At 45.9% G+C, this 12,492-nt stretch overlaps 1 protein-coding gene across 2 annotated transcripts; it reads right to left on the reverse strand.

Annotated features, from left to right (window-relative positions):
* Positions 1 to 551: 551 nt before the first annotated feature.
* On the reverse strand, positions 552 to 8,015 carry Rpl7l1 (ribosomal protein L7 like 1). 2 transcript variants are annotated; one of them, XM_031347846.1, is made up of 7 exons: positions 7,724 to 8,015; positions 6,898 to 7,006; positions 5,570 to 5,730; positions 4,791 to 4,928; positions 3,918 to 4,027; positions 3,599 to 3,818; positions 552 to 2,266 (listed from the first exon to the last, which is right to left on the reverse strand). In XM_031347846.1, the coding sequence occupies exons 1-6, from the start codon at positions 7,735 to 7,737 to the stop codon at positions 3,610 to 3,612; spliced, it is 741 nt and encodes a 246-aa protein (XP_031203706.1). In that variant the 5' UTR covers positions 7,738 to 8,015; the 3' UTR covers positions 552 to 2,266; positions 3,599 to 3,609. The 2 variants fall into 2 exon arrangements, with proteins under 2 accessions (XP_031203706.1, XP_031203705.1); XM_031347845.1 differs by lacking the exon at positions 552 to 2,266 and having other exon boundaries at positions 2,824 to 3,818.
* Between the last annotated feature and the right edge of the window lie 4,477 nt (positions 8,016 to 12,492).

Consider the following 12,492-nt stretch of genomic DNA (forward strand, 5'->3'; position numbering starts at 1 on the left):
GGGATGTGATGTTCTTCTGGTGTCTGAAGATAGCTACAGTGTACTTCTATACATAAATCTTATGAAATGCTGATTACTGGAACCAGCTAAGTCAGGCAGTGTGAGCACTGAGGCAGTTTGATAGCTTCCTAGCAGTCTTTCACACAGGCTCAGTGGCTGTTTCTCCATATTCTATAGAACCCAAATGGCAGTATGTGAAATGTCAGAATGTCTATCCATGTAGTTAACAAGCTAATAGACCTGGCTGATCTCCAGCAATATGGACAGCCCCACATCTTGTTTTGGGGGTGTTCACTCATGGTGAGAGGGCAACACTCTTGAACCTTGAACTCATGGTCCACCTGGCAAGCATTGTCACCAATGCTCCCAATAAGTCACCACCTTCGGGGCTGGAAACACATGCTAAAAGCATCTGCTTTTGCAGAGGGCCTAGAATAGGTCCCAGCCTCCACATCTGTGAACCTTCATTTGCCAGCACCTCTAGCTCCAGGGCATGAGACACTTCCTGGCTACTTTGGGACCCACACTGATAGCATATACTCACACAAAAATCAATCTTAAAAATAATCTTTTACTATATAGAAAAGAAAACTTGCTTTCAATTCTGAGCAAGCTAGAAATGGAAGCCTTAGCTCAGCTCATCCAGGCCTCCTCACACAGCAGGCAAACACTCCGACACCACAGAGCTCCCAGAATGGTAAATAGCCACAACTCCAAGATTGCAATGCGTTTTGGTCACCTAATTTCTCAACGCTCTATAACAGTTAACCCTGATCTCTGGCAGGCTTTCTCTGAAACCATTAACTTTGTAATTGGCATGTTCGGAGGCACTATTACGTAGTCCAAGGGGACTGAAATCAGAGATCCACCTGCCTCTGTAACTAAAGGCTAGCATCACTATGTCTGTGTTGGCAGTCATAGGCCTTACTTAGCTTCACAGGAATGTTACAAAGGGCCCCATGAAGCCAAGATTATAGGAAAGCTCAAGGCAAACCTTAGTTAAGAATGGGACCCCAGCCAGGCAGTGGTGACGCACGCCTTTAATCCCAGCATTTGAGAGGCAGAGGCAGGCGGATTTCTGAGTTCAAGGCCAGCCTGGTCTAACAAAGTGAGTTCCAGGACAGCCAGGGCTACACAGGAAAACCCTGTCTCAGAAAAAAACCAAAAAGAATGGGACCCCTAGTGTGGGTTTTAAGGAAAAGGCAGACAGGGGAATCCTTAAGCCAAGGGCAAAAATTTAGTGGGCATTTCCTGGGTACATGTGGTTTAAGACAGAACAGTCTATCACTGCATGGGTTTTTGTCTGTCTTTAACATTTTCTGTGTATCCCTGGGTATCCTGGAACTCTGTAGAGGAGACTTACCTGGCTTTGAACTCAGATCTGCCTGCCTCTGCCTCCCAAGTGCTGTGACTAAAGGTATACACCATGTTCTTAACGGAAAACAAGTAAACTCCACCCCCTCCCCCCCAGCACAGGATGAGACTAGCTTAATAGACCAATGTGCACAAAAAAGCAGGCTATCCTCACAAACACCTCCAGGTGCTAAGACGGTATGTACCACTGTCCTGGAGTTCCAAGCACAAAGTATGGATATGTGTGTGTGTGTTTCTAGCACAGGGATCCCCCATCCTAAATCCTGAGCTACAGGAAAGGACTGTCGCTGCAGGTCAGGGTACACTGACCCAGGGACAGCAAGCCTCAGAATTCCCAAAGCGGACAGTGCAGTTGCAGTGTGGCCTTTGTCACCTTTCTAACTGCCGTTCTTGTTTGAGGAAAAAGCCTCCAGGCTTGTCCACCTATAATCCCAGCCCCCAGGAGAAGGCAAGCCTGCTGTGGAGTTTGAGGCCAGCCAGGGCTATACAGGGAGACCCTGCCTTCAACAACTAAACACATGGCCACCTACCCTGACAAAAATAAAAAAGTAAAACCAAGACCCACTTCACCCAGAGTGTGCCCCTTGGTCTGCCCACTGCTTTAAGAGTCTTGGAGGGGCCGGGAGGGATGTTTGGGACAACATTAAACACCAAGATAGAAGGCAGGACGAGCAGGTGTCTTTCCTCCACAGCTTGCGCTGACTTCAGACGGCAGCCACTGTGGAGAACATTCGGACCTTTCACGGAACTGGCTAAGTGTCTCTGATGCTCACACCTGCTGTCATTCTCCCGACCTCTTCCTTCAGTCTTTGAAGGCAGAAAATAATCTTCTCTGAAGATACTTGATAATTTTAAACAACAAAAACACTTCCAGTGTGTGCTTTTGAAAAACCTAAGGATGGAGAACACAGCTTTGTCAACAAACCAATCTCAACCTGGGACTGAGAGACTAGCAGCACCAGGTTCCCATCCCTGAACACAAAAGGTAACCAGCCTGCACACTCCTTTGAAGTTAAGTTTCATTTCTTCTTACTACAGACTAAAAGTCCACAGCAACACAGACATATTCTAGCCTGTGACATACCAGAGCTGAGTCAGGTACTGTCCCTTTCCAACACGTCACCACACTTGCTCCTGCCTTCACACAGGAAGAACTATTCTTCAAGTGCCAGGGTCTCAACTGCTAACTATCCTCCATCTCACAGAGGGACTTCCAGTTGACAAGCATGGCCCACCAAAAGTCAGACAAGGTGCCAACAAGGCTCATTGAGTAAGACTTCTTGCCCCAAAGACTACCAACAAAGATTCTCAGAACCAATAAAGGAGGAGAGAAGTGCTCTCTGACCACTGCTGGGTCTGGCATGGCCTCAGTAGGGGAAATGACATGGTTCCTGGCCCTGGGACAGGGCCAGCAGGTGTGGTCCTCCATGAGTGTTGATAGGCATAAGGTCTGTTTGTGTAATAATATTTATTAATAACTTACATCCCTCAGAAATGTCCTCCCAGTTAATGTTAATGACTCCATGATGAGTCACCATAAGTCCAAGAGGTGAGGGCATGGCTCATGTCTCAGCAAAATGGTAAATGCTGGGACCTTCAGGACACCCCTTAAGTTTGTGGAAAAGGACTCTTAAAAACATGGGTTCAAAAATATATAATTTCTCAAAATTATCTATTTTGAGGGGCTTAACAAATCTAAAGGAACAAAAGCAGCTGTGCGGTGAGCCAGCTTGCCAGGAAGACACTATGGAAGGGGATAAAGAGATTTAGGGAGTGGTGATTGCAGGAGATTTGTTGTTTTTGTTGTTTATGCTTACAACATTAGACAGATTCCTGAGTCCAGGGTTGACTTGGGACAGAGCAAGGTTAGGCCCAGGTGTGGTTGAAATGGTAATTTCAGGATAGGGTCTTTTGCAAAGAAAAAGTCCATTTGCTGTCTCCTAGCTAAGGAGCTGTGGTCACGGGTGCTGATTCATAGAACCTGGAGTAGATATCTGGATTGAAATGTAAAATAAAGAGCTGTGCTTATAATCCGCAAGAAATGAACTATCCAGTCTCAAGGAGAACACAGAGCTGTCTTGAGCAGAGTACAGGCTGCCAGCTTGGACCCAACATTTGACTTTGAGCCGTTTGTTTTTCCACTCCCAGACTCGGCTTCTTAGCCCCTCTCCAAGCAGAGGCTGGTTTCTGGCAGTCCGAGCATGCTGCTGCAGCGCACCCTCACCTGCTCCTGCTCTAGTTGAGCTGCCGGATGAGCTGATTGATCCGTTCTCCCCGGTAGCCAGGTGAGCCCATCTCCTTGAGGAAGCCCACTCTATTCTTGGTAGCATGACGGGCCACAGAGAGGTGGAAAGGGCACAGGAATGAAGAGATCTCCTGGAAATGCTGCCCAGGGAAAGCAATCTCATGGATGAGGTCTTCCAGGCAAATGACACCAAATCTCCCTGAAAGACAAGCAGGCGTAGAGTCCTTTGTTCACTACCTAGCCAGTATAAAGGGAAGAAAAAAGCTGGAACTGTCAGGCCCAAGACCGCGGCACTCACCCAGGTGCTCCTCGATCACTGTGTTGTCTGTCAGAGGGACTGTCTTATTGTTAATCTTTGCTTGTCCACGTTTCAAGATGAGTTCCCGGACAGACTTCAGATTTGGAAATCTACATAAGGCACAACGGGGACACTGGCCACTAAGAACTGACCAAGAAGAGGTAAAGTACTCTCCTACCTCCACCTCCCACAAGCAGGGAGTGGACTCCTGGGTCTCACTGAAAGGATGGCTAAGCAGCAAAGCGGCTCACGCCTGCAATCTTACACCCAAGACACTGAGGCTGGAGGGTCCTGAGTCATGCAGGGAATGAGGTCAATCAACAAACCAGCCAACTGAAAATCCCAGCATGGGCTTGAATATGTCATTACAAATTTAGATATTTCTTTGAGACCAGATCTTATTTTCATAGCCTATGCTGGCCTCAAACTTACAGCAGCCCTCCTGCCTCAGCCTTCAGTGTACAGAGATTGCTAGCCCAAGGCACCATATTCAGTACTAAAACCTATTTTTGTTTAAGAAAGTCTTGAAGCAGAATAGCTCAGGCTGGCCTGGGTTCCACTGCAACCTCCCTGCCATAGCTTCCAGGTGCTGGGATTTAGGTGTGAGCCACCATACCCAGCAAAGGTCACTACAACAGTGGCTTCAAGCATTACATTAATCTCTGTGTTGTTTATCTAGTTTTAACCTACAACAAAATAAGCCATGGACTCTTAGGCCATTATCAACATCACCTGTCCTCCCCAGGTCTTAAGGTTCTTTATTTCTGGTGACTATAGCCACAGCAAAATGTCCAACACACAGCATGAACCTTGGAAAACAATACCCCGTGTCTTAATAAGTACAAGGGAATTCACATACAAAATGGTACTCACCCCCAGGTCACATAAGGCTCCACTGTACGCAACATTTTTACACTCTGAGGGGTGACCTTGACAAAGACGCCACTGAACAATTTCTTCAGGCCAAGTTTCATGATGATGCTCTTTACCAATAAACTCACTCCTTCAATCCTGAAACCAACAGTCAGGTGTCTGACATCAGTCTATGCTGGTCTGTTTGCAAGCAACTCTGAAATGGTAGCTAGAGTGTTCACTGGATACACAGAATTCACCCTAGAGCTCTGTGTCGTGGGAGGCAGAGTGGAAACAGACCATGCCCCATTTTGTGGAGCAATCCCTGGGTGCTTCAGGACAGTTCCTGAAAGATGGATTGTTGGAGGAGTGTTGGGGGACAGTGTGGATGGTAGGCTATATGGTCAAGTTTCTCTACCTAAGGAAGCCAGATTGCTTCAGTAGGTAGGTAGGTACTAAAAGTATAGAATATTGGGGCTGGTGAGATGGCTCAACAGGTAAGAGCATTGACTGGTCTTCCAAAGGTTTTGAGTTCGAATCCCAGCAACCACATGGTGGCTCACAACCATCCGTAATGAGATCTGATGCCCTCTTCTGGTGCGTCTGAAGTCAGCTATAGAGTCCTACCTTTACACTGAGTGTCTGCATCACTGACTGACCTTACGTCACCTGTGGTCTTAACTCCAAATCCTAGCATAATCTTCTGTAGTAGATTAGGCTTTATCTCCCTACAGAGACATCTAAAGTTGAACCAGAAGTTTACTTATTCCAGGCACTCTGACAACACACTGGTACAGTACCTTTCCATGCGTATAACGAAGGCCAAGGAATGTTTATCAGGCACCTCCAAAGCACGAGGCTTCACTTCTAGTCGCTGGACACGCACTTTGTCACGTTGCTGCCGCCAGGAATCGTGTACAAAAGATTCTAGTCGTCTAAACCTGAATTCTTTCCCTTTTCTCTGTGGCAGAGAAAACATCACCATCATATTTCCTTGCACAATTAAGCCATTAATAAGAGAGCTCATCTCTCCCATGTTCTGCAAAGGTGGGCAGACCATTACATAGGGACGGAAGCCAAGATGAAACTGAAAAAACTTAAGGCATGAAAAATATGCTTTAAGTTTCTATGCTGATAACATTTAATACAAGTGTTTATGGAACCCAACACTGTATCAGGCATCATTAAACACAAGAGGATCTTCTCAGGCTGGCGAGATAGCTCAGCGGGTAAGAGATGGAAGACTGCTCTTCCAAAGTTCCTGAGTTCAAATTCCAGCAACCACACGGTGGCTCACAACCACCCGTCATGAGATCTGACGCCCTCTTCTGGTGCGTCTGAAGTCAGCTATAGTGTACTTATGTATAATAAATAAATCTTAAAAAAAAAAAAAAAAAAAAAAAAAAAAGACGATTTTCTCTTCTCCTTCAAAGATCTTGTATATACTATGTGCAGAATCCACACATATATACAATTCTAAATAAACTTTAAAAGTTGGATACTTTTGGTTTGAGACAGGTTCTCATTATAAAGCCAAACTCTCCATTTTTCTGTCTCATTCTGGAAGGTTGCTTCCAGAATGCTGAAATGATAAAAGTGTGCCACGGTGGCAATTTAATCCCACCATTCTAGGGGCCAAATTAGGCTGATCTGTTAATTGGAGGCCAGCCTGGTGACATAGTATTCCAGACCATATATATTGACGACAAAAAACCATCAAAACAGTCAGGCGGTGGTGGCGCATGTGTTTAATCCCAGCACTTGGGAGGCAGAGGCAGGTGGATTTCTGAGTTCCAGGCCAGCCTGGTCTACAGAGTGAGTTCCAGGACAGCCAGGGCTACTTACTAAGAGAAACCCTGTCTCGAAAAACCAAAAAAAAAAAAAATTTCCTGCCAAATTTGGCTTTTTACCACTTAATTTGAATTCAGAAAACATCTTCACTTTTCCCTTAAACGATGTTCTAGCATTTTGCTCACAGAAAGATGTTGAGTAAATCTTTGCTAAATGGAGGACTTTGTGAGGGAGACAGTGAGGGATCTGATGACAAATATAATTCAACGAACATCCTTTAATAAAATCCATCCACTACAAATCCTAAAATCCCTTGCCCCTTGCTCCCCAGAATTACCTCTCTCTTTGCCAAAAGTGCCTGTTTTGCCTGAGTGGCTTTGAGGGCTTGATAAGCCTTCCTCTTTTTCAGGAGATTTTCTGGAACCAAAGGTATCCTTTTTCTTTCCCTGATAAAGGAAAAATTGACATAAACGAAAATTACTAAACCAACATTCAGTGGCTTTCCAAACCAATTCAAGATCCCGGTCTTCCCGGGACCTATGGTTTCTGATCAGTCGTCACCATGGACCTGTAAGACTCACTCCTCCCGAAAGCCTTAAAAATCACGGGAAACCTTTAGTCTCTGGGTTTGTTTTGGTCCGAAAAGGTCTAACAACTGTAGCCTATCACAGTCGGTAGCGGCAAGGAAATTCTAGTAAAATCCTGAAACGACTGGAGCTATCACAGATCCACCAGGAGGAGTAATTAAAGTCAAGCTAGGGTGAGGTGGGGGAGAGACGTGAAAGTAGGAGGTGGGCTTAGGGGAAAGAGCTTAGTGGAAGAGATGATGGGAGAGGGGTACGACCAAAATAACTACACATGTGTATGAAACTGAAAAACGTATTATGACAAGCTGAACGAACTCAATCTTGGCACTCTGCAGCCACTCTCCCCTCCGAACCTCAGTTCCTTTCCTCGCTGCCTCAAAAGTCGCCCCAGATATCCGATCCAAGGTCGCGGAGCCCTACAGCATCTCAGTCCCCACCTCTATTGCATGATATGGAGCCTTTTTCTTTTCTTTCCCCAGCCCACTGTATCCTTTTGCATCACCAGAGCACAAACAGAAAGGATGGCATCGGATTCTCAAAGTCCCACTAGAGAGATTCACAGACCGACACACTCACCCTTCCTCCGCCATCTTCCCGGTGCTTCAGCTACTGCTCATGCGCAGCCTCACCAGGCGGGGTAGAGAGGCCCGCCTCTACGTCTCCGTGATCATAGAGACGGGACTCTCGCTCACGCTGGAGGACTCAGGCAGCCTGAGATTCCTTAGCGGTTGTGAGCGCCTGAGAAATGGTCTTGCTAGCCAGGATTCCAGCAAAAACCCCTCCAGTTTCCTTCGCATCCCTTCTAAGTTTTCTAGAGTCTATATCCGGCCCTTTTCAGTCAGGCTGTAGCGTCTCGAACCCGGCCGCTAGAGAAGGTTAAGGGCTTCCCACAATGCACCTGCAGCTTCCGGTACGGCTGCGGCGCAACACTTCCGGTACGGGCTCTACAGAGGTTGACCGCCTTGCTAAGGAGACTGTTTTTAATCCCCGGAGACTTGAAGGACCGACTTGGCGCTCCCACTTGGGTGGCGGTTATTTGTGAAGGATTTGGGGAAGTAAAAATGTGTCTCCTATTCTGTGAGCCTTCGAACTCTACTTTCTACATCTCGGCTTCCCCATCCGTGCACTGAATATATGTGTTCCCAGTAGCCGCTAGGGGGCTCTTTAAGACTTTACAAAGCCTTGGCACAAGTTGGGTAAACAGTGGAGCCAGAAACTAGAAATGCTTCATTTTCATCTCAGAGCCTTCACTTGTTTAAGTATCACAGAATTTACTCCCATTGTCACATTCTAGCACAGTGCTGTTCTCTGCTCTCGCCAAGGACAATGCCATTATTTAACAGCACTAGAAAGTGTCGCCACAACCTACTACACCTTTGGCTCGTGGGCAGGAGACTTTTTTGTTTTGTTTTGTTTTTCAAGACAGGGTTTCTCTGTGTAGCCATGGCTATCCTGGAACTAGAAGACTTTTCTTATTTCTTCTCTGTCTCTTCTTAAACCCCACTACACCACTTCACTACAGAGGGACTCTGCAAGGAATTAAGTACCCGAGGATTGGGACATCATGTTGGCACACACTAAGAAACTAGTCCACTCAGAACGCTAATGTCATAGCCAGCTGCTCATCAGCAGATTTATGTCAAAGGGGATTAAGGACTGGTGAGGTAGTTCAGCTGTTACAGTACCCAGGTTTAGTTCCCAGCACCCACATGGTGGCTCCCAAACATCTGTAACTCCATTTCCAACGGATTGACCCATGACCTCTTCTGGCCTCAGGCACCAGGCACACCAGGTATTAGTGGCACTAAACTATTCCACGGGCTCTTCTAGAATCATGCTTATTCATGCTTGTTTTGTTTGTTTGGTTGGTTTTTCGAGACGGTTTTTCTGTATAGCCCTGGCTCTTCTGGAACTCACTTTGTAGACCAGGCTGGCCTCAAACTCAGAAATCCGCCTGCCTCTGCCTCCCAAGTGCTGGGATTAAAGGCGTGTGCCACCACCGCCCGGCAAATCATGCTTATTTTTAAGTTTCCTCCAAAACCTCTGTTCCATATTGGGCGAACCACTTGACTATGTGACAGAGAAAGGAGAGCAAAATAAAATAAAAATAAAAACAATAGTTCCAATGGGGACTATTACTGCTTATATCATACTTTTTTGTTTGTTTTTAAATATTTATTAATTTTACTTATATGAAAACACTGTAGCTGTCTTCAGACACACCAGAAGAGGGCATCGGATTCCATTATGGATGGTTGTAAGCCACTATATGGTTACTGGGAATTGAACTCAGGACCTCTGGAAGAGTAGTCAGTGCTCTTAACTGCTAAGCCATCTCTCCAGCCCTCATTTTTTTGGTTTTTTTTTTGAGACAGTGTTTCTCTGTGTAGCCTTGGCTGTCCTGGAACTAACTATGCACACAGTCTGGCCTCAAACTCAGAGGTCCTCCAACCTCTGCCTCAGGAACTCTAAGATTAAAGGTGTTAGCTACCACTGCCTGGCTCGCCTTATTTATTTATTTATTTATTTTGGTTTTAGAGCTTTATTGTAGAAAACAGAGACAGACAGACAGAGAGATGGGGGCGGGGGGAGGAGGTAGAAAAGTAGAGGTCCATGTGCGGAGAGGTGAGAAGGGAGGGGGAGAAGGTGGGCAAGAGATGAGATTAAGAGATAAGAAAGAGAGCAAGAGACGGGCAGTGGTGGCACTCGCCTTTAATCCCAGCACTTGGAAGGCAGAGACAAGCAGATCTCTGAGTTCAAGGCCAGCCTGGCCTACAGAATGAGTTCCAGGACAGCCAAGGCTACACAGAGAAACCCTGTCTTGAAAAACAACAACAAAAAAAAAAAGAAAGAAAGAAAGAAAGAGAGAGAGAGAGAAAGAAAGAAAGAGAGCAAGAGCTTAAGAGCTCACCTCATATTCTTTTTTCTTATATACCTCATATTCTTTTGATTTTGATTTTAGTTTAATGCTTTAAAATTCTTGTTAAAGTATAAATGTCATCTTAAAAGTTGTAAGATTGCGGGCTGGAGAGATGACTCAGTGGTTAAGAGCACTGGCTGTTCTTCCAGAGGTCCTGAGTTCAATTCCCAGCAACCACACGGTGGCTTACATCCATTTGTAATGGGACTCCATGTCATCTTCTGGTGTGTCTGAAGACATTGACAGTGTACTCATACATAAAATAAATAAATAAATCTTTTTTTAAAAAAAGTTGTAAGATTGTGGCCAGGCGGTGGTGGCACACACCTTTAATCCCAGCACTTGGGAGGCAGAGGCAGGCAGATTTCTGAGTTCAAGGCCAGCCTGGTCTACAGAGTGAGTTCCAGGACAGCCAAGGCTACACAGAGAAACCCTGTCTCGAAAAACCAGAAAAAAAAAAAAATGAAAAAAAAAAAAAAACAGAAAAGTTGTAAGATTATTGCATAACTTTCAATACCTCAAAATTTATAATCATATTGGGTATGATTAAAAACTGCAACAAAGGAGTTAAGACTTGTAACATCCAGGTTGAGAGTAAAAATCTATACATAGGTAATCCTAAAGGAAACCTGTGGCTTGTCTCCATCTCAGCTGTGGCTTGTCTCCATCTCAGCTGATGCTCCTACATCAGGAGGGAGGCAGACATCTTTGCTGTCAAGCAGGACGGTTTTGGTGGTGGGGGAGCCCCGAATATCAGGGCTTTCCAGTAAGCTGCAAGCAGAGAGTGCGTAAGCATCTAATTGGAAAGCTACAAGCATCTAATCAGAAAGCTACTGTGGCCTTTAACATAATTGGCTGGTGCTGGGGAGTCATATCATAAACTTAATTTCTTCTCCCTTCTGCTTTGGTGGTCTGTAGGCAGAGGATGAGCTTGTAACCTGGGAGTGCAGGTTTGTTGGGGGAATAAGCTAGAGACACTGTTCTTGATGATTAGCCTAGAGACTGGAGCTAGGCTCAGGTTTTGTTGGCGGGCAACTTGGAAACTAATGCTAGGTACCAGCCTGTTAGTTTACCTGAGTTCAAACTTAGGTCAGGTTCACTAAAATGGAGTGTGAACTTACAAGATGTTGCCTCTCAGGACCCCTGAGTAGTCGTCACAGCATCAGGCAACACAGCTCCGCCCTCCTAGGCAATGAAGCCACCTATTTGGTCCTGACAGATGTTTGGTGACCCACATTCCCTTCTTGTTTCTCTGTGGTCGGAGTTGGAGGACGGCCCTATTATCCCCACCAACCCCCAGCACTTAGTTACATCTTTAGGGGCATTCACCTTACCCCTTAGTAGGACCAACCTGTCCTATTCTCTTACTGGGAAAGGACCTCCTAGTCAGAGTCTATCTCCTTCACTCCTCCAATCTGCTTGATCATAGGCTCACCACACACTCCTCCCCCTCTTCTCCTCCAGATTACACAATCTGACACCCCTTCCCCCCATCAGCTTTCCAGGTACACCCCTGAGTACAGGACACCCAAATCCCATCCAGCCAAACAATCCCCCTCTCATCTGACCACGCAATCCTGCCACACCCACCAGGACAAAGGCAGATGTTGCCTTCTCACCAGGCCCTGGTTGTTTGGAAGGTTTTGTCTGCGCGTTTTGAGAGTGCAGATGGCTCTGCTGTGTCTGTAAGTCTTGGGGCAAACGTGGGAGCCAGGATGAGAATGGGTTCTGCTCAGTGGAATGTAGGAATGATGGTGGCCACGGCTTATTTTGTTTCTTACTGGTCTTTGAGTATGTGAGCTTTTTTTATGTTCATCGGTTTTGTTTTTGCTCTCTCTATTGCTACAGCTGCTGGCCATCACCACAAATGCCATTTGCCATGCCTGCTTTGATGGCCAGAGCTCAGAATTTATCTCTGGGCTTTTTGACCATTGAATTCAGTGTAGCAGAGATTCTAATATCTAAGTTGTTTTACGCTGTTGTGCTTTATTGGAAAGCTGGCTTTGGGATGGATTATGGATCTTCCTCCTCCAGACCCAAGAGTGTCTGAGTAAAGATTTATTTCAAAAATCTCTATCCTGTGTCAGGTGGGTCACCAGACTGTGACAGACAAAGGAGAACAAAACACAAGGGTCCGAAGGGACTTGCTTTGCAGTGACTGCTCTCAGTAGTGACTACTCATGTCTCTGGGAAATGGGTAGATGGAGAATGTAAAAACTCAGCCGTGCATAGTGGCACACGCCTTTGATCTCAGTAGTCGGGAAGCAGGGAGATCTGAGTTCAAGGCCAGCCTGTTCTACAGAGTGCTTTCCAGGACAGCCAGTACAACTTAGTGAGACACAGTATCAAAACAAGCAAGCAAGTGTAAGGAAAAATTAAAGCTTTAAACCTGTGCTGACTAGGAAGAAAAGTTATGGGCCTAAGA

The sequence above is a fragment of the Mastomys coucha genome, unplaced genomic scaffold, assembly GCF_008632895.1.
Source record: "Mastomys coucha isolate ucsf_1 unplaced genomic scaffold, UCSF_Mcou_1 pScaffold3, whole genome shotgun sequence".
NCBI classification, from domain to species: domain Eukaryota; kingdom Metazoa; phylum Chordata; class Mammalia; order Rodentia; family Muridae; genus Mastomys; species Mastomys coucha.